At 39.9% G+C, this 25,423-nt stretch overlaps 1 protein-coding gene and 1 long non-coding RNA gene across 2 annotated transcripts in view; both read left to right on the top strand.

Annotated features, from left to right (window-relative positions):
• MCPH1 (microcephalin 1) overlaps positions 1-6,488 on the top strand; it is a 118,706-nt gene extending 112,218 nt beyond the window's left edge. Inside the window, exons 12-13 of the mRNA XM_063153408.1 lie at positions 4,124-4,361; positions 6,155-6,488. Coding sequence (XP_063009478.1) covers positions 4,124-4,361; positions 6,155-6,210 — 294 coding nt within the window. The 3' untranslated portion in view covers positions 6,211-6,488. The remainder of the gene's footprint in view (positions 1-4,123; positions 4,362-6,154) is intronic.
• An 11,226-nt stretch (positions 6,489-17,714) lies between these two features.
• Positions 17,715-22,797, top strand: LOC134415400 (uncharacterized). Its single transcript, XR_010027047.1, has 3 exons — positions 17,715-19,773; positions 20,209-20,224; positions 20,296-22,797. It is a non-coding gene; the product is annotated as an uncharacterized LOC134415400 (long non-coding RNA).
• Positions 22,798-25,423: the final 2,626 nt, after the last annotated feature.

Below are 25,423 nucleotides of genomic sequence, written 5' to 3'. Positions count from 1 at the left end.
ATTGTCTGAAAATTAGACACTGAAAATTGAGTGCTATATATAGTAAATTATCAGTTTCTTTGCTTAAAAATTTCAATGTGCATTCAAAATATTTATTTTCTTACATATTACATGAATTCAGCTATTATTCAGAGATAATACCTTTGTAGCACTTGATAGCTGTCTCCTATGGAGTTTGTGGAGTTTTGTGTTGATTCTGGCACCTTGCCCAGCAGGAGGTATTCTCATACAGTCCTAGACAAAACTACAAAGTTTAGGAGATTTTATATTGTATGCTCTTTTGGCTTGGGGAAATTGAAAATGAGTCACAGGTGGGACAATAGTTGGTGAAGTTTTTTTGTGATTTTTTACTTTATAGCAAAGAAAAACTTTATTTTTTTGTAATACATTCTCCTTAAGTTTTTCTTCTGTCAGCAGTATTTTTTCCCATTGAAAACTTAGGTTCAAACAAACAACTACATTAATGGTACAACTATGAGAAAAGTATGCATGTAAAAGGTGTCTTCCTGCCATTCATCCAGCTATGAAAGGATGAAGTTCATGGTTAGAGTCTTTACCAGAAAGATTAAATAGATGGGTCAATAACACTTTGTTTTAGTGTTCATCTGCTAAAGAATATTATTGGAAATTAAAATCAGTGCTGTCTCATAGGCATTAACACAACTGCAACCATAACTACTGACTAATAGATCCACAATTTGTGGAAATAGTTGCTTTTGGGACCTGATATTTTCCCAGACTTGGTCTCTGCTAAGGAATTATTTATTTATTTGTAAAAGTTTGCATGAAATGGGTATGGTTTCAAAGGACTGGGAGCACCCCTGGAGTGCCACAAAGGCTTTGATGTTGCAAAGGCAGCTGAGTCAATTCAGGGCTCAGAGCTTGACTGTGCCCTCTGGTGCCCCTGCCAAAGCCTGTGTGGTCAGCTGGCTGCCCTTCAGCAGCTGGCCAGAGGTGCAGCCTCCAGGCCAGGGGCCAGCAGGCAAAGTCAACCTTCCAACCTGCCAGATTCCTCTCTGAGCTCTGAATGCCAACGCTGGGATTTCTGCCTCTCTGTGGCCTGTGAGGGGATCCAGTGTGCTTGAGCAAATCCAGGCACAGCTGATTGGGAATGTGGTGGTGCTGCTCCAGACAAAGGGAATGCAGAGGTGACAGCCCATGTTGAACCCTTCCTTTGGTGCTGCCTCTGGGATGGGCTGTGTTCTTAGCCTGTCCTCCTCTCAAATGCGCTGGCAGTGAACCCAGATGGAATTGTAAGTGCAGTTTAAGAAAACCCGCTCTACAGCTCAGCAGCATTTCCCTCCTCTGGGTGCTCCTACTATGTACTGAATGCATAAGTGAAGCATGCTAATTGTGCACATGAGCTGAGGTGAGAGCTGTTAGATACTTAAAGTTTGGGTTTCCCAGTTTTATGATTAGCTATGTACACATTGGCTTTAATATTAATTTCATCCAACATCTGTTTTTATAGGAAGATGTATCATATAAATTAGTTTTCATTACAATGGCAGCAAATAAATCCTTTCAGGGGAAAATTTTTTAGGAAGTAGGAATACAATTAGTCCTTTTAAATAATATTCCCTAAAATATGCAGAAAATAGCAGATTGCAACAATTTATGTTTGGTGTCTTCTATCTAATACAAGTCTTACTGCCTTCTTTAGATAAAAACTTATCGATTCTAATAATTTTTATCTTTAAAATCTTAGAGTTTCGGGTTGACAAAACCAGTGTGACTTTTGTCTTTTTTAGTTTAATCTAGTCTATTGTAGATAAACTAGCACTATATCCTCTTTGGAATTGTATTTTTTCTATCAGTTGCATCTGATTTGTGCCAATATTCCAAAGAGCTCTGTGTCAGATGAACTAAGGTGGCATTGCATTTTTCATGAGGCTGTTATGAGGTTGATACAAAGAGATTGTTGTTTCTCACTATAGTGCATACTTTAATTTGTTGAAAGTTCTTACAGCAAGCACTTTCATAGTTTCACGGTAGCACAGTTTTTAAATGAAGATTAATGATTGCAGTCCTGGTAATACCAAAATCACACTGCTCTGTACATCACAGATTGCAAAGTGGCTTTTGTTCCTGACCCAGTCTCCTAGGTCAGCACAGAGATCATGGCCTCTAAGCCTCACAAGACCCATCACAAGCAGTACTCTTAGAGAATCCCAAATACCATGTATATAAAACAGTACAATTATTAATTTTCTGGTTTTGTTGACACCAAGATGCCCAGCAGACAGGCACTCCTAGAAGAGTGTTCTGCTCAGATGGAGGTAGGCAATACTTCACTGAGTCCAAATCCAGAGCGCAAGGCACCAGGTGCAGGAAGGGCCATCGGATATATTAAATAAGTTTGGGTCCTCTAAAGTTTGCAATATAACTGCAATGATACTGTGATCAACAAAATTACTTAGCAGCTATGAGACAGGATTAGGTGTGCTATGCCATTCCTAAACCTAAGTTTACAAAGGAATAGAAAATATAGGGTATTTCTTATCTTGTGATTGAGTCTTTTTGGCCTGGTTCATCCATTGCAGTCACTGTCCTTATACCTTAGTGAATTCAGAAAGCAAAGACTCAACCTAATTTTATTCTCAGGAAAGCAAGCAAGGAATTAGCAATCTGAGAAAGCTGAATTATTTATTGATGGAGGAGATCTCAAAATTCAGGTTGGCATGGATTGACATGCCCCAGAACAGCGGAGGCCAGTGACACAGAGCCACTGAGCTGAAGCCTCGTGTTACCATGGGTTTCAGGCTTTGCAGAATCTTCCTCCAGCTCATTGATCAGAAGTGCCAAGGCAATTCACTTGGACTTTTATCTGTGAACATGCCATGGAACCATTTGGATTTATAAACCCCTGCAAATCAGGCAGAGATTCTTACATTGGCTGCACATCTGCAAAGCACATCCATTATCACATTAGATTCTCAAGTGCCTATAGTTTCCCAGCATGTTTGTGTGTTGAGTGGAAGGAATCCACTCAACAGCTAATTTTTTCCACTGTTCCAGTCACACCTTCTCACATGCTACAGCCTCCTATTCAGATGTCTCATAAACTAAATATATGAAAAATGACCTTGCCTCCATGCTCATGTTGTCATCTGTATAAAAAATTCCAAGCACCACATAATATAAAACATTTCTTTTTATTCTCATCTTGCAATTAACTCCAGTCTCATTGTAAATTTTCTAAACTTTGACAAGCAATACAAATTCAGAGCTGTAATCTACATTGCTCTGGCAGGTCAGTGGCAGCCTCACACTAAGAAATACAATCTTTTTTTTTAAATTTTGGTATGAAAACTTAATTTTGCATACCATGCTGTGTACACTTGCTGTATGCACTACTTTTGTGCATATTACAGCTAAAAGAAATGGCTTTAATTGCTGCAACACTGTTCTGCCAGCTGTATGCTGAGAATAAAATTTGTCTTATATAGATCAAGCAGGTTTTTGCTGTAATGATCAAATGTTACAAGTTGCACAGCATTCACAGAGAACTTCTCATGGTTTTGTGGACACAAAAGGGTTTTCAATAAATGTTTCACTCTGAGTGCTGGTACTTTTGTGTTACTGCATACATCCGAGCAAAAATATAGTTTGTTTCTGTGGAGCACAGAAGGGAAAAAGAGGTCCTAAAGTAGTTTAAACTCAGAGTTAGATGTGTTTCTAAACTCCTCAATACAAACCGAGAAGCATTGTATATTATAAAGGCTATCACAGTTTGTGCTGCAAGACTATAATAATTTATAATATCCTTTAAGATTTCTGTGTCATGGCAAGTGTTATAAATGTAAGAATGTAAGACTATGGTGAAAAATAATATTGTCAAGTGCTTTAAGAAGTTTCGTATGTAAATTGTCATATAAAAATGAAATAAAATATTTTCATATAAAATAAAACAATCTCAAAATCTGGTTTGGGAAATGTATTGATCAAGTAGAGCAAATTCTTCAAATATTTTACCCAAGAATTTCTGATACACCTGAAAAAATAAAGTTCATACTAATATATTTCTTTTTTTTTTCTGAATTATGAAAAACAAGGATTAGTTTTACTTTGAGTGGAAATGTAACACATTGGTTAATTAATTTTCTTGTTTCCTCAAATACAGATCTGCAGGCTTCAGCGTCATCTCTCAATAGGAAAATACCAGCAGAATCTCTTTTCAAACCAGCCTGTCATGTTTGTATCTCCTACCAGTCAGCCCCCCTGCAATAAGCTGATTGAACTTATACAGCTGGCAGGAGGGAAAATATGTAAAGCCTTACGTCAGGCAAAAATCTGTATAGGCAGAAAACCAGGAAAGAAGTACCAGGAAATAATATCTTTATCAGAAAAATGGATATTAGGTAAGACACCAAATTTCAACTTATATAAAATATTGCAGAATATGTATTTTAAAAGTTATCAAATGTATTTCACTGAACTGAGGTTATGAAAGTATGAAAATGGAACCAGCTGCTACAGCTGGGTTTTCAAGAAAGTTGTCTCTATGGTGAGATCTTTCTCTTACATCTAAGAGGGCTTTATGATGGTCCTGGTACTCACCATTTTAATTTTTCTTAGAACAAATATCATCCAAGTATCTTCAAATGTATCTTTTGTGTGATGGTTTCACTTAGAACAAATTAAATTATGGGAAAATGCTTACATGAGAATTGCTTTCTAAAGCAGCATGTATTTCAACTTTAGATGCAGTTTTAACTGGTATAAATTGGCATAGTAATACTGAAATATAGGGACTAGCACCCTCTGATAAATTTTCCTGAATGCTGTGTTGTATGAAAGACAATTTTTGCAGTCTCCATTTTACTTGCAAAAAGTTTCTTTTTAACACCTGCTGTTAAGTTTCTGAGTTCTTAGTCTATCATTTTCCCAACTCATTTGCCACCCATTCTGACAGACTCTTATTTTCAGCAAGAGTATTTCCCAAAAAGAGATCTTGTTTAGAAAATAAAAAGCTTTAATTTATGTCATATGCTCTGTCAAACTTCTCCAGAAAATGTCTCGCTCATACCCTAGCAATAAATGTGCTACAGGAGTTGATGTTACATGGGAATAGCCAAGCATTCCTAATCTCTTGACCTCAAATACTGTCAGATCATAATGACTTAAAACCTGAATGAAAATACCATTAAAGAAGAAAGGAAAAGTGAGCCATAAGGGAAAAATTATCATCTGAATGCACATTTTATGTCGTACTTACTTATAATATAAGATTAAATTGTGAAGATTGATAAGGGAGACTTAAGAAGGTGGCATTGTTTATTGTACTTTTCTCCAGTTTCTAGGAAGACTTAGAGAGCAAGTGTGCAAAAGAGAAGTGAGCAGGTAATGAAACCAGAGGTTTGTGCAGGACAAAACACAGAAGTTTGCAATAGCAGTGCTCCAGATGGACAAATGCAGTGATCTGAAGCAGTGTGTGATTCGTGTGTCCCACTCCCAGATCTCATGAGCTCCCTGCAGCTGCACAGGCCGCCTTCAGCCATCAGTGGACTGAAGGAATTGCATATCCAGCTGCTAACAAAAGACTCAATTTTTTTGTGCCATTTACAGATTTCTCAGTTCATTTTTGCAGTCTGGTTTCTAATCACTACATCCTGCTCACGAGGCATGGTCACACTCCGTTTAATGGGTTTTGATTCATTTTGATGAATCATCCAATCTCAGAAAAAAGTATTTCTATATGATGCTTTAAAGGAATTATACAGAGTTTTGAAGCTCTGCCCCTTTCTCAGCAACTGTGTGCATAATAGTATGAACAGTGTCACCTATAAATTGCTGCCTCAAATAAATAAATCAGATCTGAAGGTGTTTCTAACCCTTCACACTCAACTGTTGCAATCCAGTTTGCAACAGTTTCTGCTTTCTGCTATTAGTACCAGCTTCAATTAATTCACTCAAGGTTGACCAGAACAAAAAGCACATAGTTCAATAATGCAGCACCCTTTTAAAACTTAAGTAAATGGTAAGTGCTTGCACTATTATCATTTGACTGTTCACATTTATTTTCTCTCTGTGGGTTCTCAGCTCTACCGAAGTGCTCTATACCAGAAACTGCTCTGAAGTACATTGTTGCTTTATCATCTGTTTCTTTTGCATTTTATTTTTAATAATTCTGTTGTTTTGTTTTTTATTTTAGATTCAATCACTCAGTATACAATATGTCCTATGGAAAACTACATTTTTCAGATGTGAGCTAACTCAAGAGTTTCCATATGGTTGTAAGGAAGCACGCCTAACTTGGATTCAACAAAAAAATAAGCTGTGAAGCAAATTCCAAAGAAAATGCAAGTCACAGACTTATAAATACAGAGGAACAATTTCTCTATTTTTAATATTTGTGCAAGTGTTCATATTGTGAAATTTTTAGGTTTTGAAATAAAGTATTCCCCTAATAAAAGTCATCTTCCTTTTGGTTTTTTTTTGTTGAAGACCTTTGGAACCAAAAGCTGGAGGAATCACTATTCACTGGGAAGGAGTGGAATTTTCTATTCTTTAGGCAAGGCTGGTCATGTTGCAGTGCAGTTAAAAGATGTGCACTGAGTGTGGGTGAGTGTGCCTGAGCTGGGTCTGGTGCACTCAGCAGGAGCTGTGATCTCAGGGCAGATACAGGAATCCTGTTGGCTTTCCTCTTTAATCTCTAGATGGGTTTTTAGCAGGCACAAAGGGAGGTTATATGTAAAGTATGTTGCATAGCACCTGTTGATCTATAAATGTACAGGCTCCTTTAAAGATTTTCAAATACCAAATAAGTACCATACATCAAAATGATGTAGCATGACAGAGAGTAATGTTATCAAATAATTTAAAGGCAGCTCATAACTCACACCTTCCAAACTCAGTGTTCCCATCAGAGTTCCCTCAGCATAAGACAAAGTAAACTCTGTATAAAAAAATATTATTTTGAGTTAATATTATGAAAAATCAAAATATAATTGATTTTTATGTTATTTTAACATTGCCATTCTATTGCATTGTTCTAATTCTTGGGCTTTTGAAGAGATTTGAATATAAAAGTTCTGTAAACAAGGATTATACAATCTTTTTCTTCCAAACAACTTCAGCAGTATCTGTGGGTGACAGGCTGTTTCAGGTAAAAATTGCATTTGTAAAGTTGCTCTGTAAAATGTTAAATATGCTTATAATGGAAAAGCTTCACATTATGATTCTTCTATGGACAATTAAACTGATTTTATTTTCTGAAATGCTAAGCACCTGTAACTCAAAAGGTTAAGACCTCATTTTCAAGTGTTACATAGCTGGATTTGGTATGTAAACTATAAAATCTAATTTGCTGAGGTCTTTTCCTTGCTTAGTTTTTTCTGAAATGCAATTTTTTAACAGTGGAAATGGAAAAGTAGGAAAAGTATGTTTGATATAAAAAAGGTTATGTTTGATACGAAATTTGACAATCATGTCTGTACAAACATTTTTTAACAGTGGAAATGGAAAAGTAGGAAAAGTATGTTTGATATAAAAACGGTTATGTTCGATACGAAATTTGATAATCATGTCTGTACAAACAATTTGATAATCATGTTTGTACAGTTTATCATCAAAACTATTTACCGATTCAGTTCAGAGCACTGGTAACATATTATCACTCTTCAGCCTTGACCTTATGAGCCCCCTTATTAAGAAGGCAGTTGCCAAGTATTATATAGTAAAATAAAAATTCTTATATAGGTTGTGGCATGTGAACATATGGTTGCCAGTAAATAACAGAATCATTTTTTGAATTATACTGTTTAACTTTGACTTTAACAACCTCCTGGTTTTATTTTTTAGTAATTTCCTAAGTGTACTACTCATAAAAATCTGTCACTATTAATTTATAGAATATAGCACTCTAAATCAGCTTTCTCATAAATCTTCTTAAGATTAGTCTCAGCTATTTAAGTTGTAAATTCTTGGATCATCTTGTTGGTCTTTATTAGTCACACATGTAAAGACTTGACAGTGAGAAGTCTAATATCTTTTTTCCTAAACTAAAAGGTTTCCAACAAAACAATCTGCCAATTTAGATAACTCCACCTTAAATTCTATGGTTGATAGAAATCCCTGTCTACTGGCTCTTCTTGCAGAATTTCTAGTAGACAGGCAGATACAGCCAGCAGAAAATTGAATTCCAAATTCTGGTCTCACATTCTGGGCAATAGGACTGCTGTCCACCCTGACTGACTGCTTTCTAAGAGTACACCCAGCACCAAGAAGCATCAGTGATTCATGAGTAGCTTTGAGTTCTGAGATCTTTCCAACCTGCAGAGGTCAGTGAACATTCTGCCCCAGCACAGCCGTGGGCTCTCTCCTCTGCAGACAGGTACAGGATCTCCTTATTGGGAAGATCTACTTAACTTTTATTAATTTCCTTTATTGCTTGCTTTTGCTTTTTTTTTTTTTTTTCAGGAGAAGTTGTCTTAACCTTGCCTTTTTCATCCTGCAAGAATACTTTGCCATTCATTGGGCTGGGCTGGACTAGATGATCTTTAAGGTCTCTTCCAACCTGGTGCTCCTGTGATTCTGTGATTCTGTGATTTGTGAAAATGACTCAGCATAGCACCTGTGTCTCCTAAGAGAGCTTCTGCTTCTAAAGGCTCTCTAGCTCAATCCCATTAGTACAATTACAGGTCTTTCTAAGATAGGTGAACTTAATTTGGAACATGTTTAAACCAAAATACATTGGAAAGTCAAAATAAGCATTATTCCTCTGTGAGATTCACGTTAGCTGAGCTAATTTGCAAATGTAGGCAAACTGGCACATTTTAACTCATTTTACTTTCATTGGTGCTATAGGTGGTACCAATTGGGTGCACAGACCACCAATATCCCTCCCATCTTTCCTCTTCCAGAGATAAGAAGAGCTTTTACCACACTTTGCATAATGTAGTGGGTACTCACATTGGCAAATACGCAAACACTGAGGACAAACACAGGCATGGCCTTGAAGAATGTGTTGCTTAAGCTGTGTCAGAACGGCAGCAAAATTGGGGTCCTCTTCAAACCATATATCCATACAAAATAGCTTAAGATCTTAAAAACTTTCTTAGTTTCAGTGACTAACAATGTGAGATTGGCTAAGGATGTGTTTGAAGGAAGAATGCCAGTGAGGTAGGTGGATCTTAAGTATTTTCCCATTTCTCTGTTTTTGTAATCAGTTTTAGATTGTAACTGCATTTGTGGTAAGTATATCAATACAGTAAAAAATCTCTAAATATTCACAGTGATCTCAGTATATGAACCATCTGGTATTGACTTACTAAACTACAGATATTTTGAGCTTGTTTTATGTTTCTGGATATCTTCTTGACTCAACTATAGTCAGCTTTTTGGAGATTGTTCCTTTTTAAATAAAAATAAGTCATAAAAACTATTGCATCACTTGATCATCTGTTTATAGTTCCACTAAAATAAACTTGTGTTATACTAATTGATCTGTATAGAATGTAATTTAGGACTCAACTGCATTATGTGCTAAAGTGTTACCAGCACATTCAGTGCTAGGGAACTGCCAGCACACACATGCACTTTTTTTTTTTTGTGAAACCTTAGGGACTGTGAGGCAAAGGTGCCCTAAATTAGTCTTTCTAATTAGGAACTGTGGCTGTGTGGAGCAGTGTTTCTAACACAAAGCTTAAAGTTGAGGTATATCAGTAAGAATATCTAGAAAACTGATTAAATTAATTATTTTTTCCTCCAAAGAAACCTGCAACAACAAAAAAAAATTAAATATTTGTTCACACTGAAAATTGAAAAGTATTAACAAACCTCTGTCTGTGCCAGCAGTTGTCTTTAATGACAGCTCTCATAAAATAAAACCGAATGTCCGTGGTCCTATTGCAATAAACAGGGTCTTATTTCTGATCCCCTTTTATTGCTTTATTTCAAAATTAGCTCTTTGCATGACAGGCTCTGGAAGAGTATCACCTGTACTACAGCTGATAACAGGGTGGCTAAAAACTGCCAGTGGTAAAAAAATAACCACTGTTATCAGCACAGGTGTCTGCTGAGAGCTTTTGCTGGGACCTCACAAAGCAGAGTTTTCCTTCTGTTGGTACAGATGGGAACGCAGGAGTGGCTCAGGCTGCTGTGCACACTGAGGTGTTGAGCAGCAGCCAGGTGTGATGCAGGACTGCACATTTCCTTGAACATCCCTCAGAGAGTGATTTGTGGCGCTGCCCTCCCAGGCTGCCAGCACGTCCTCACCTTCCTCACTCTGGGAACCTCGGGCTCACGCTGCCTGAACCTCCCCACGACCTCTCCCGTGCCGCCTTGCGTCGTTTGCCTTGTAGCTCTGCTGTCTGGAAGGCACCTGAGCTGTGACAAGAGACAAAACTGCCACGGGATGTTTATTTTCCAAGGGGATTTATCGGGGCCCACAATGTCGTTCACATTGTTTTAGAGATTTATTTAAAGGAAAAAAAAAAAAGGTGTGGCTACATGTGAGTTCGTGAAAGATTGGTACCACCAGTCCAGGCAGGTTTAGGCTTTGCTTGGGATTTGTTTTTCTCTCTTCATCACAGATTTTATGGAACTATACACTCAGGGCTTTTAAGAGAGAAAACCAGGTCTTTAGGAGGGAGTGTGTGAAGGCAGGCGGTTTCACAATATTATTGATGTGACATGTGCATGTGACAGTCATGGCAGCTGAAACTGAAACTTGGAAACTCTTCTGCAAGTGGTTACTTTTGCAGTGCATAGATCTCTCTCTGTCTTAAGACCCAGCTTTTTCAAAACTTCAAATAATTAAAGAAATACATTTTAAAAATCAGAGGAGGAGATAGCTTCATGACTGAGAACTGTTAAGGAGATGATCTCATCTCTAAATTACATTTTTACTTCTTGGATACAAGTTAGACTTGGATACAAGTTAGACTTGGATACAAGTATGGGGAGAGGTAAAGAAGAAACATTTTCCAGATTTTCTGCTCTGGAGTGAAGCATTCCAGCTCATTCACTCAAGCTGAAATTTGTCCAGGGGAAGTTTTACTAAGTAAGTAGTCCCATGGATCTAGAGATAAGCCTAAATCCAAGATGATTTTTATGCATGCAGTATGGAAATTGCCATGACTTTAAATGTTCTATGAAACACTGTGGATAAACATAAACCAACATTCAAAATTCTGCATTATACTTTTTAAAGATTAAGTTGAGCAAACTCAAGATTTTTGATCTTAACATTTGTGGGGAGGGCACAGGTTTTAGCTCAAGAAATCAACAAATATGGACCTGCTCTGATTACAGCCTAATGTGTCAATTCATATGAAAATCAAGACACTTGGGAACCCTGCTAAAAGCTTGCAGATACTTGACCTCTGTGAAGAGCCTGGCTGGTCCCTTTGCTGCTTTTAATGTACACTTAAAGAAATCTGGTGCTCCTCCTCCTCCCCACCGATGACTGAATATTTCTGAGTAACTTGAAATTCACACCCACTTGAAATTCTGACTTGGGAATTCACTTTTTTGGACACATGCTTCATCATATTTCAGCTGTACACAAAGATAAGCATTTTAGAAGTTGGAGGAAGAGCATTTCCTCCTACAGAAGAGGATTTATATTTTCCCTGACATTGCCCAGGCAACACAGGCTTGAATAAAAAATTGACGCTAAAAGCAGAGTTCTCTAGTCTGGGAATCGACACTGTTATTTTATTCCCAGCTACACTCAGTATCCTACTTGATGAAGAGAAGAATGTCCTTAAGTGCAGGGATGCTGAACATATTTTGATGACCCATATAGAAGCTATTAAAGGCCATAGCTGCAAATAAAAGAATTTGAAGTCTAGAACTTGAGATTCACTTTGCCCTGATTTTATCCAGCCTTTTCTCCTTCTGTGCTTTCTTGTCTTCTCTTTTCCCTTGATGTCAGTGATATTTCATATATATTACATTTTAAGAGTGTTGTATGAGAGACAGAAACCCGTAGTCTCTAAGCAAAGCTCTCTTGCACAGTACCACAGCCCCTCTCTTACAGAAACAGATCTCCTCTTCTGCCTCCCCGTTTGGAATCTTTTGCATACCTACACCAGAGGCAGTGAGACACACACAAACTATGAAGCTACAGCACCCATGGGAGATCTGAGCCTGGATCTGCCCAGGCTCACAAGGCCCTTGTACCCAGGTCTTCAGTTCTCTGTATACCTTTGTAAGGGTTACTCATACCACTAAATTTGCTATCTATACCATATAGAGCATCTGAGATAAAAGTGTAGGTAGGCACAATGACAGCAGGAGCACAAAGACTCCTAATAAAGATTGTCTGAAAATCCAGCTGAAGTTTTCCAGGAGATTATATCATTAATGAAGAGAGGTTTTTATCTCAGGAAGCTTTGTCTCATGTCCAAATTAGAGAGCTAAAGGTCTAAGTAATCCAAAAGGGGATTTCCATTGAATTCAAGAAAGGTTCTTTACTTCCTGCCAGCTAGCAGCATCTTCCTTTGCATTTCCAAGCACACAGGTACTCAGTTCTGTTCTCCCTTGTGTCTAAACAGAGACAGGATATTTTGGGAAGGTTCAGAGAAGGGCAGCAAAGTCAAACCTACAAAGTGTCCTCTGTACGAGAAATGTTTGCATAAACTGGGGAATCCCCTGCCTTCCAAAGAGATGGCAGCGTTACTCTTCACACCACATAGAATCAAGCTGTGGAACCTAGTGGATCTTAAAAATTTATATGGATTTTAAAACAACAGAGGTAGGAATTGTTGGAGGCTGGACAGTCTTGCTGAACGGCGTGGTGACTCCCTCAGTCTTGATGGCACCAATTCCAGGTGCTTCCTGGCCTTTTTGCTGCCAGGCACTAATACAAGACACTCTGCACCTTCCAAAACTAGCTGTAAGTGATGGGTATGATGATCTACAGTGGTCTGCAATACTGCAGAGAGACAACATCTGACAATGACCCACGACATCAGTCAGGGCAGCAGAGAAGATGTGTGTTGCATCTGTGGCTGCGGCAGTTCAAGGAAACTAATGGCACCAAAGTCTGCTATAGCTCCAGTGGTGACTGTCATAGTCACAACCTGAAACAGTGTAGGTTGAATCTTAATCTTACTCATCCTAATTAACCATCATTTTTCCAACCCTGGAGGTGGAAGTCTGCATCCAAAAAATCTTAGCAATCCAACTTTGTGGCCCCACCACTACTGCACCAAATAAGGGGTGTCTTCTTTGTATGGTCTCCCTACACTGCTGAGAGACTATGTTTCCAGTGTGAGTAGCACAAACCTGTCTCTTTTCATGGAATAGACTATGAAATGGGTACATAACCCTAGGAAATGAGTAGCAAAGTGCTCAGCTTTGCCCACTTTCCTGGCACAGATGCCATTTCTTTGTGGCAGGCAGTAAGTGGGAGAGCTTGCTCACTTACAAGGACTCCCAGTACAGTTGCCAACCCTCTGTGTCGTGTATTCCACTACTGTTTGTATCTAAAATAATATCAGAATTCTTTCCAACGAATTAAAGAATAGTTTTAGAGTGTGAAGTTATCAATAAATAACCAAAGGAATACTTAATTTCAATTTGGTAACTTTTTGCTTTTGTATTTCTGACAGAACTAACTTCAGTTACTGAGGTAAGAAAATCTTTGCTTTTTTCAAAGTAGGAACAAGTGCTCTGTTGTGTTGTAACTAATACAATTTACTCATATCAGTGGTCTAATCTTCCTTTCATTTCTATCTTAGTAGCTAGGCCCTGTATAACCAGCAATTCATTCAGAAAATTGCTACTTTACTCCCTAGTAAGACAAAATATTCTTAAGATAGACTTCCAGCTCCCAACACAGAGAAAAAAATGGTGTACAAATGTCCAATCCCAAGTTATACAAGGAAAGTACAAATACAGGGGTCTCTCAGGAAAACTGGATGTTGCAAATCGAGTGTGGGAAAATGCTGAGAGCTTCAGGTCATGGCTGACATTTAAACTCAACACCTCTGCTTCTGCATTGCTATTACTGGTAGTCAGTGACGTAAAACTCTGCTTTGCTGTGGGTTTGATATCGAGATAATCTGTACAATGAGCCACTGAATCCAGCCATATTTACAGACTTAATAATCTCTTTCTGCAGAATATCAATATGGGTACCTGGAAGCAATGTTTGTTTTTAACTTGCAGAGCTGTGCTCTTTTTCATGACCTGCACAAGGAAAGTATTCATATCTGCCTCTTCACAAGGGATTTCTGAGCCTATATCATTGCCCATAATTCAGCTAATTGAATACCTGAAAACTGATAGCTACATTTTACAAGTCAGAAAATTCAGGGAGAAGCTTTATTTCCGTACTTCATTTCTGCTGTACCACAGAGGGTCAGAGGTTCTTCATCACTGCCCTGTGGTCTCCTTAATAAGGGGAAAGGGCTACATTAGAAACGAATCAGCACAGGCCCTGTCTATCCACTGCTCCTACAGAACAGTCTGGTGGTTTACGGACAAATGATGCTATTTATTTTACATCCTGTTTTGGTTTGGCTTTTTAAAATATTTTGCTGTAAAACATTTTTCTGTCTTTTAGGGAAAGAAAATGACCTCAGCTCTTGATGAATTTGTGATTTCAAAGAAGGGAGGCACTCTGCAATAAGATGAATAAATTTGACAATACCTTTTAGAAACATCCAGGATTGTCATAGAAAACTCTTGAGTAATGTACATGTGGCTGCTAACAAGGCTGTAAATGGCTGTACTACTGCCAATAAAGGATGCCATCTGGTAAGTCTGTCTGTTAAAACAGAAGTTTGTTTGCAACCTTTGAAGTCTGGAGGTTTGGCTTGGGGTGGGTTTCTTTTTTTCTTTGTTTTTTTTTTCTTGTGGGATGTTGCTGAACCATTGAGAAAATCATGGCAGTGTTAATGAAATGATTTATGGAGTTATCAAAATGCCAATTGTGACCAATTAGATCCTCAACTCTCTCCTAAATTGGAGTTTGGCTTTTTCAAACCAACCTTACCTCAGGTTTGGTCATCAGCCCTTCATACCACAAAGGGTAGTAAAGGCAGGAGTGCACGAAGTCGAGCTCTAGAGCTTTCTTCTTTCAGCAGGGAAGGCTGTGGTGTGACCTGGGTGTTATTCTGGTGATCATCAGCATGTAATTGCACTGTCAAATACAAAACCTGTTATACCTGAAGAGGGAGGAGTGAGGAGAAAAGGATACCTTACTTCCAAGGTTATTTTTACTCCAAGAAACCTTTTTGTATGATCTATTGTGGGTGACTACAGGAATCTAGCCAAGCTGGGGAAAGCGGGGTAAGATAACAGAAGAACAAGCAGGTAGTTTGTACATGTTTGTTTGTACATCCCATGCTTCTATTCAGAGACTGCAGGCAGAACGTAGGGCGATCTAGACAGCCACACATGCTTGTCCAAAAGGCTGGAAGGACCAACAAAAGCCCTAGCAAACAAAAATCCACATTAAGTAAGAAGTTACTGCCTACCTCATTAGTGGCATCACCACACAGCAGCTCTTTGGTGACCCTAAAATCATGGCAAACAGCAAACATACAAGTTTTAAAGACACTGGCACAAATTTCAGCATTAGGCAGGGTCAAAGAGAAGCATGGCTTAGAGCAAAAATAATAGAACCCTCTTCTTTGAAAGGGTTAAATCCACTATTCAAAGAAAAATGAGTTTTTCCTGAAGATAGTAAAATATTTCTTTCAATACGTGAAATAATCCATTTTTCAGTGATACTAATTGAAAGATACTCAGGCAGAGCAAAAACTGTTGGATGATATCAGAATTTTTTAAATAATAATAGTAATGCTTTGTGATGTTTGGTTTTGGGAGTTGCAAAACCAAGTGTTGGTTTTGCACGCTTCATCAGAGAAGCACAGCAGTGGGGAGCAAACACTATTGGGATTTCATATCTGACATTGTGCTGGTTACAGCAAGAAAAGCTTCCCCTTAAATTAGTAACATTAACAGTATTGATATGATATTTCTGTTTTAATAGCTTCATTTCAGCATTTTTCTCATGTTATACAGGACATTTTTGGTCAGTTTGCATCTGCTAGTTTTGTTCAACTGTCAGTAAGGAGATATTTCTACGGAGCTCTTTAATTGCTTGTAGAAAATTCGGGCTTGGTCCAGACAATTCTGACAAAAACAGGAAAAGCTTTAGAGGTGGTTTATTTTTTAAATGTTGTCAGTCACCAAGGTGCTGTGAGGCTGGGCAGCCCCAGCCAGCCCAAGGAACCATCCCTGCAGCCCAGCCCACACCATCTGCATGGAGGCAATCCCAGCTGCTGGAGCTGCAGAGGCAGCATGGCCAGAACGTACAAAATAATGCCCCCGATGGAACCTGCTGCCTCCCAATGCCTGGGTGAGCTCACTGAAGAAATGGCTCATGCGCAGACTCCAAGGATTTAAAGCATAAAGAGACTGGACACACCAAAGCAGGCAGAAACAGCAACTCTAACAAGCAGGAATTCCCTGAACAGGCAGGACGGGGACGCCTGTGGCAATGGAAGACTCTACCTTGCTGACAGCAGCCACAGCTAAAGAGTGAACCTGCGTGTCCCTGCCACCTGGGCCGAGTCCAGAGGTGCCCCAGGGCCCTTCCTGTTTCCACAACATGGGCTGTGTGTTCCTCTGCATTGGTGTTTCCACCTCATCTTTGATTCCTCCCAGTTTTCATCAATCTCAGCCAGCCCCATCCCGCGCTCAGAATTCTCATTTAATCTAACTGATGGATAAGAAGCATATGCAACTTTTTCAATAAGATTTCTGATTTCACCCTTTTAACCCAGAGAAGAACTATAAATAGTTTATAATGTCTGGGATTTCCACAGCCTAAGTGCAGCTATAAATAGTTCTAAACATTTTCCCACTTCATGCTTTTGAAAAGAACATTCTCCACTTCCTTTCTTGGAGAACCCCTGGGAATAATGCTAGATCACAGCTCAGAAAATATGTATATTAGGAGAGTTTAGCAAGACTGAGCTACGGCAGCTCTCGGGCTAATTTCGCGTCAGGGTCAGGCGTGCTTTGCCAGGAGCTCATGTCCGTGATGCCCGGGGGCCGAACGCGGTCGGTCCGTGCCCGCTCAGCCCCCGGGCCGCGGGGCTCGGCCGCGCTGACGTGCGGGACGTGCGGGCTCGGCGGGCGCTGCTTCAAAGCCCGGGGCGGGACGCGGCCCTTCGCCCGCATCGCGCACGGGCTACAGCGGGCCCCGCTCGGAGCCGCCCGTCCCGGGGCCGGGAACGGGCCGGGAATGGGCCGGGAACGGGCCGGGATGGGCGGGAATGGGCCGGGAACGGGCCGGGAATGGGCCGGGAACGGGCCGGGAATGGGCCGGGATGGGCCGGGATGGGCCGGGAATGGGCCGGGATGGGCCGGGAACGGACTGGGATGGGCCGGGATGGGCCGGAATGGGCCGGGAATGGGTCGGGAATGGGTCGGGATGGGCCGGGATGGGCCGGGGATGGGCCGGGATGGGCCGGGAATGGGCCGGGATGGGCGGGAATGGGCCGGGATGGGCCGGGATGGGCCGGGAATGGGCCGGGATGGGCCGGGAATGGGCCGGGATGGGCCGGGATGGGCCGGGAACGGGCCGGGAATGGGCCGGGATGGGCCGGGAACGGGCCGGGAATGGAGCGGGATGGGCCGGGAACGGGCCGGGATGGGCCGGGATGGGCCGGGAATGGGCCGGGATGGGCCGGGATGGGCCGGGAATGGAGCGGGATGGGCCGGGAACGGGCCGGGATGGGCCGGGATGAGCCGGGAGTGGCGCCCCCTGGCGCCCGGCCGCGGCGGCGGCAGAGAACGGAATTCCCGCTCCGGCCCGGAGCTCGCTCGCTCTGAAACGAGTTCGGTACCGGAAAGCTGATGACAAGAACGGGGGGAAAGACTGGCCTAAATTATGTTCTGCCATTCAGTCCTGTCCTTCATTTCCTCTATCTTGCCTTTTTTATTTCACCTTAAACCACCACGCTGCTTTCACTTTAAAAGCTCAAAAATATCCAATATCTATTTTACCCAAGATGTGAAGATATTTGAAGGTGATGATCAGAAAAGACTGGAATTCATGACTACAGAAGATTATAAATTGTTTGCTTAGGTACACTAGATCAGGTACCTCCTAATGGACAGGCATTTGCAAGACACAGCTACAGGGAATGGCTTCACACAGAAATTTAGGAAGCGCAGGGAGTAGGACAGCTCAGTTGACAGACCCAGACCATTTATTCTACATAGCCCAGAAAAATATTCATGTGAAAAATATAAAAACAGAAAATTACTTTATGCCATTATATCTTTTAAAAGTACAGAAAAGTTTGATGAGATTATTTTATTCATGGCTTCATGTCTATAGAAAAGTAGATGAGCCATAATAAAAGACCAGTTTCAAAACAAACATTTTTAAATTCAGCCCAGGAACTGGCAGGGATGTTGAGTTCCTAATATTAGATGGCAATGACATTGTGTAAACAAGGAGCATGAGAAGAGAAAGTCCTAACCCCATAGAGCTCCAGGAACTCAGAGAACCTCCATAGTATAAGGTGTATAGTGTGTGATTCCTGATACTAAGGGCACACTGAAATGCTTAACACACATGAAAGCAAACTGAGATGCTTGCAAGAATTCCTATTTACTTTCTTTTGACACTCTAAATCAAAATACCTTTAAATTTGTATCCATGCAGTAGCAAATTTGTATACAAAATGAATGCAAATTTTCTGTGATATATGCAATACCAAAACTGCTGATTCCTTAAAAAAAAATTTTCCACAAGATTACTACCACAGCCTGTTCCCAGATTTGTTACATGGTATGCAAACTCTGCACCCACTTATACGCTTGTACACTGAATGAAGTATGGCTCACTTCAAAAATACCTCCTTTTTACATTGACTCAATTTTAGTTGGTCCAGATAAAGAAGCTGTTGAGATAATGGAAAATTCCTCATTACAGAGAAGATCTGACTGTGCACAGGAAAAGAGAGCTCTCTGCACAGCCACCTCTCTCTACATCTTCGAAGACTTTGGTAGTTTCACATTGCGGAGGGGACTGGAGATTTCTTTTTCTCAAACCCATTGCAGACAGAATGTGGGAATATAACAAACCTTTGTATCACAGCTGATCAACCAAAAAAAAACCCAAAGTCATACAATCAGTCAGTGCTCTATAGTCTACTTAGAAATGCTCTACACATCACAGATTACCTCTATATAAAGACAAGCCTCACCTCTCTATGTAGTGGCCAGCACGTATCCTCATTCAGGGTATTTTTGAATGAGAATTGAGATGCCTATACCAGCAGACCAGTAAAATGATTCTGCTGTTATGACAGTAGGAACATAAGCCCAAACAAAGGTAAAGAAATAAAGTACAGTGCACTTGAAGTTATGCAGGATAATCTCGGGAGTTTCTGTGAAGTCAAAAGAAAAAAAAAATTTATAACTTCTATCTTATTGTCACAAAGTATTCTGTAAGCACTCATGCTCCTTGGCCCAGTTTCTTCTCTTTCCAATCTTGTTTTTCAAGTGGAGCTCCTTTACTAGTAAGCATTCATTTGAATAGTCATAGTATGAGGCACAGCCTCTGAGCCAGCAATTTCATTCCTCTCCCTTCTGTGCAGAGTTTTTCCTCTGCAGGTTCCTATCTCTGTCGGATATAATACAAATCACTCTAATGGATTAAACTCAAAATGCTGCTCCCATTTGGCACAGAGTGAGCTCTTACAGAACCCCAAAGCCAAATGCATGTTTTCCAAACAGAAGCAATATGCTACAAGGGCTTGGTTCAAGGTTCAAGCCTTAACACTATCCTAGGTAAGATCTACTACATAGCTGAATGTGGCAGTAAGCTGAGATAGGAAAAAGTTAAATTATCAAGCTGAAATGTTATTTAAATATCATGAATTAAAAGCTCCAGCCTAGCTGCAAAGAATTAAAAAGGGCACAAGCTTGGCAATGCTCCTAAGGCAGGAAAAGCAATGTTTAGAGAGAAAGAAATCTTTGTTTGAATGCAAAAAGGAAACTAATACTGGAAAAAGGGAGCAAAGAAAATGTATCTGGGTGACTGCAAACTGAAAGAATACAAACCTCCCTCAATACAAGAATTTCCATGAATTTCAGCAGGGCCACTGTAAAAAATCTCATCATCTAATACAGTCAAGGTGAAATCCCAGAAATTTCATAGGCTACTTTTAAAACTGAGTTTAATTTGTAGTTGGTTCTGTCACATCTCATTCTCTTCTGTTTCAGACTTCAAGGGACAAAGGTCAGTTTCTTCTTCCATACCCATCTTTGTTGTAAGAAATGCTGAGAACTCAAATCCTCTCCTGTTGGCAGCAACGGGGCTCCTGCTGATAATTTTGGTAAAATGGGAACATGGACACCAGCCTCTGTGGAAAATCCTCAGCAAGTGGGAAGGAACCTGAACTTCTTGCCTCTTCAAAGGAAGCCATCATCCAGAGAGGTGAGATCACACCCAGCCGGTGTGATGGCTGACTGCTGCCAAAAAAGGGAGGGCCCACCACCCCCTCTGCAGAGACCCAATCCAGTATGGGCACATGGAGCTAGATCAGCTTGCTGACTGGGGACAGTGATTAGCCTTTGCTTCTTGTTTCAAGGGGTTAATCTTCTGTGGAATCATCTGCTTGATCGACTTGTGGTCACATCTGAATCCCAGCTCAGGGAAGCAGCCTGTGAGCACAGGGCTGTGGGGAAAGGGCCTGCTCCATACCCAGCTTACATTGTGAAATTTCCCCATAAGAAAAGCATGATCAGAGTCCTCAGCATTAGACAGTGAAGGACAAAGATGAGAGTCTCTACACATTGCAATTAATGAGATGAATGAGTACCCATTTTCCTAAATGGCAAGCCTGCCATTGAAAATTAGGTGGGGAAAATCAATACAATTTCTTGGAGGTTTATATTGCTTCAGAGTGCATTAATCCTCACCCTGGCAGTGAGAAAGTCTCCATGAAAGATTGTGTAGGAGGGATGTGTGCTGCCCTGGAGCTGCAAAGTCCTTTGAACCTGCTGGATGGGGTAGACAGGGCAGGGAGGTGAGGTAAGCCCTGAGGGGAGCAGGCAGCTGACATGGTGATCTCTCAACTCCACAAAGCCCGTGGAAGGGTTGCTGTGACCACAGTTCTTCAGTGGGCTTGCTCTGGCCACCATATCATTGCCAGCCAACTCACAGTGTCCCTGGCAGGGTAGAACTAATAATAACTGAACTACAGCAAATGTCATCACTTCCCACAGCCCCTTCCCTACTGAGCCAGGCACTCAGAGCTTCAGCCCAACAGGGGAAAAGGGACATTCCTCACCCAGTGTGAATGCAATCAAAACATGTCACAGTACTTCTAATTAAATCCTACTTAAAATTATTGCCTCTGTAGAATTGCCTGCAAGGAAAAAGCCCCAGAATAACTCAGCTACCATGTAATTCAATTCACCATTGTTGTCTGTGACCAATGCCAAACACATCCGAGAAAACACCATCACTGACATAAATTCCTGCAATCGTATGAACAAGCAGAAATGTCTTCCTGACTGCACCTGGGATTTGGCCAATGATACATTAACCACCATTATAATTTTCTTGTAGGTAGTTTAACCACACAGGCTTTCTGTATTGAAATAATTAGGACTTTGGAGATTCCCTAAACAAGCTCCCATGAGAAAAGATTTTCTGGGTAAGGTTTCTGGTAAATTGCTCAGGCCAGAATTTGATTACAATATCTCTTGCAGTGACAGAAAGTTAAAAATCACAATGTAATATTGGAAATGTATCCCTTCAGCTGCAAATGGGATATATTATGTGATCTGCTGATACTTGTTTCTTTTTATCTACATAGCCAAATTATATGAACGTTATGAATCTTCTGTGCTGGCACTGACTGATGAAACATTTTGGAAATTATCTGCTCATACACCTATATGCTTAGTACAACAGAAAGATGGAAATTTAACTGTATTCGTTACTTTCATTGACTTTTTTTCCCCTTATGAATCTAACTTTAGTTTTACAGGACTGGATTCTGTGAAACTAAGGAGTACACTTGTGCTGCTGCATGGGAAATGCCTTGTTTTTAATGAGTTGCCAACTTAATGACCTGTGGGATTTCAAAGTTCCTTTTTTGTTTTAAAGGAAATGATTAATATATATTCTGTCTTTAATTATAGTGCTATAATTGTGTGAAAGGAATTCCATTCATTCTTTTCTTCATTTAAATGTCTTACATTTGTGAATGTTAGGCAACATATTCTCCTAAAAGTTCAGTCTGCAAAACAGAGATATAATATTATTCACTCTCAAATATGAGAGTAATGGGAGTACTGGTATTCCTCAGTTTAGGGCAGAATATTTTGATTGTTACTTTAAAAGGATAGACAAGTTATTTAAATAATTGCTTGACTAAAATAAAATGAATTTATATGGAAATAAATACATGGCTTCAATTACCTATTAATGTAATACTGCTCCTTATTTTTTTACCAAAAGAATGCTGCAAAACAGGAAATGTTATGTGTATATTTTTGTTGATTCTGTAAATGGTTACTATAGCCCACTAGCAAATGTCCTAGGATAAATTTGGATAATTGGTAATTACACTTTAGAAAACAAATCTTAATCCTACTGCTCTGTCTCTATAATCTAAGGACTTTCTACTAACTCTGAAAATTATTCATGACTTCAGTCTCCTGTTTTTGCCCCGTGTAATTGGGAGATCAGTTTTTACGGTTTTCAGGAGCTTTTGTATGTGCTGCATACAAATCCCATCCCTGTGACTCAGACATTTTGATCCTTTGATTATCAGCCAGATATTTTTCAACAACCTGTAAATCTCTGGAAATAAACACTTCTGATTTTTTCCTTACACATAAGGGGAGTCTGATTTTGCAAAATTGTGATTTAGAAAAACCTTTTAGGGTGCACACCACCACTCCACACAGATGCAAAACACCCTTCTCCCACTGCCTACTCAGCTTTCGTGCTCCATGCCAGACACCACTCCAGGTGCTCTGACCAGGTATCCCTAAATTGGTTTCCCAGATGGTCTGGCCTAGGATCAAGATCCATTCCTTAGTATGGATCACGAGGATGAGACAGACTTATAGACTTTTCTTTCACATATGTCTGAAAACTTTATTTCTTTGGGGTTTTGAGTAGTCCCCAGACCTTTTGAAAACCATGTGAAACCTGGTTCATAGCTCCTTATATGCACCTCTCCATCCTACCAGAGACAACTGGCTCTTCTCCCAGCACCACCACCACCAAAAAGGGAACACCATCTAGGATAGAACTATCTGGGTCATCAAATCCCAGCCCTCTGCTACCTCAGGACTATGTCATAATCCATTTATAAAGTTAGCAAGCACCATCTTAAAACTACTTAGGCTTTGTTGCCTCCCTGCACCTGTTAGGAAGACCTCATTCACAAGTGATAAGCTTCTGCTATCTAACAGAATTACCTAGTATTACTCTTCTAGTGCTTTGACTTGCATTTTGCACAATTACATTTTATCCCACTTCCATTTCTCCAGTTCTCATCTACCCTGCTAACCTTTAGTGTTTTGCCTTTACAGAGCTGCCTTGGGAAGGATGTCATTTTAAGACATTTATTTGATACACAAGAACTGCATTTTCCTTCTGCCGATAAACAGAAAAGGCTCTACTTTCCTAGCAAGGTTAGAGGTCACTTCCTAGAGTGATCTTTCTTGTAGCTCAGAAGGAAAAACATGTACACATTCCATAAAGGAGAGTGCTGGTGTGTTCTGCTAGAAGTGAAGTGCAATGTTAAATCACAATAATACCTCACCACAGGATTATGAAAGTAGCATTGAGGGTAATTTTCACAAATGTTACTGTGTAGCCAAAAAGAATTCCAGTATATTAACAAAAAATTATAACTTAGTATATTAATGTAAGAATCAGTATGGTTAGGAAATACTTAGAAAAAGAACTGGTAAAGCAGACAAAATGATAAAAACATAAGTAAAGCTAATTTTCTGCAACTTTCCCTCAGCTGTGTTTCTGAAAACTCTGCCTCCAGCTGTCAGCCATGTCAAAATGAGCAAGGCAAGCAACTGAACAGGAATGATGACTTTATTTCTCTATAAGTAAGCATAGAGCTTTGATAATAATTTCACTGTGTCTAGACATGAACCAGCACACCCCAGGCACTAGTCTGATGGGCCCTTACTGTCAGCTGCTTTTACTTCCTCTGTCCTCATCAGCCACCTAGCTTCGTGCCACTGAGGAAGAACAATAGCATACTTCTACTTTTTTTGCAAAGTCATTAAAGAAACCATTTAAGAGTATCAGGCTCAAGACCAGTCTTTTAGGAACTCTGAATTCACACTGGTTCTCTTTCCTCTTTGGCCAGTTCCTCACCTTGCCTACAGTTCTAATACTGATCTTCAGGTTTCCCACCTAATTATTAATTTTCCATTTGACATTGTAGAGCGTCTTCTAGAGAAGATCGTAACTTTTATTGCAATTTTTCAGTTATCTTACTAAAGAATATGAAAATGAAATTTGCATTTTATCCCCTTTTACAACAATTTTAGTCTCTTTAGTAATTTTTTCCAACAAAAATATATTCTTTAAGTCCTGTGAAGTCAGATTGAAAGACTATCTAGAATACTCTGCCTAAATATAGCATGTATTGAGATATTGAAACCTTGCAAGCTGCAGAATCAATGTAATCTGTTTTCTTCATGTACACAGCACATTTTGCCTATTCTCAGTAGACCATGAAAGCACTCTTGGTAGATGAGAAGTAATTTACAAAGTCAATAAATTCCTCCATTCAGGCATTTCAAGTAGGTTAATGTGAAATGAATACATTTTATATTGCCCAAGGTAGAACTGGATAATTTGCATTTACTCTGGATTATATTAGCAATCCCTCTTGTACCAGTGTGACATCTCCCTGCAGGCCCCTTTGGAGTAAGAACATCATTTCTGCAGCCTGTGATGTTTCTAACTTCTCCTCTCCAGAACTCTGAACAGAATGATTACATCTGAGGGGAGGAGCTAGATGTATCTGACAAAGAATAAATCTACAGCATATTATGTCCTCACTTTTACAGTCCTCAAGGTATATGGGAGATTGTCCTTCCTTAGGATGCAGCCCCCTTTGAAACAATATTGCTCTTTCTTTTATTATTTTTTACCTACTATTCCTTTGGAAAAGTCTACTCAGGTAAAATACTAGTGGTGCTGGGTTTATTGCTTTGACCCAGTGGTTTTTGGGTGTTCACACCTGGTTTATAATTTTCATTCTCCCTTTGTGGCTACTTGGTTCTTATTTATCTAAGCAAAAAACATTTGTAAAACATGAAATAACTATTCTGTTCTGCTCTGCTTAGGGAAGGTTTTCAAACTTGAGCTTTAACATGAAGCTTACAGAACAGGGAGAGTCAAGAAAAAAGTTATATGAGAAGAGATTTAGAAATTGTGGCA

The sequence above is a fragment of the Melospiza melodia genome, chromosome 3, assembly GCF_035770615.1.
Source record: "Melospiza melodia melodia isolate bMelMel2 chromosome 3, bMelMel2.pri, whole genome shotgun sequence".
In the NCBI taxonomy this organism is placed as follows: domain Eukaryota; kingdom Metazoa; phylum Chordata; class Aves; order Passeriformes; family Passerellidae; genus Melospiza; species Melospiza melodia.
This window is presented reverse-complemented; position numbering and strand designations above follow the sequence as displayed.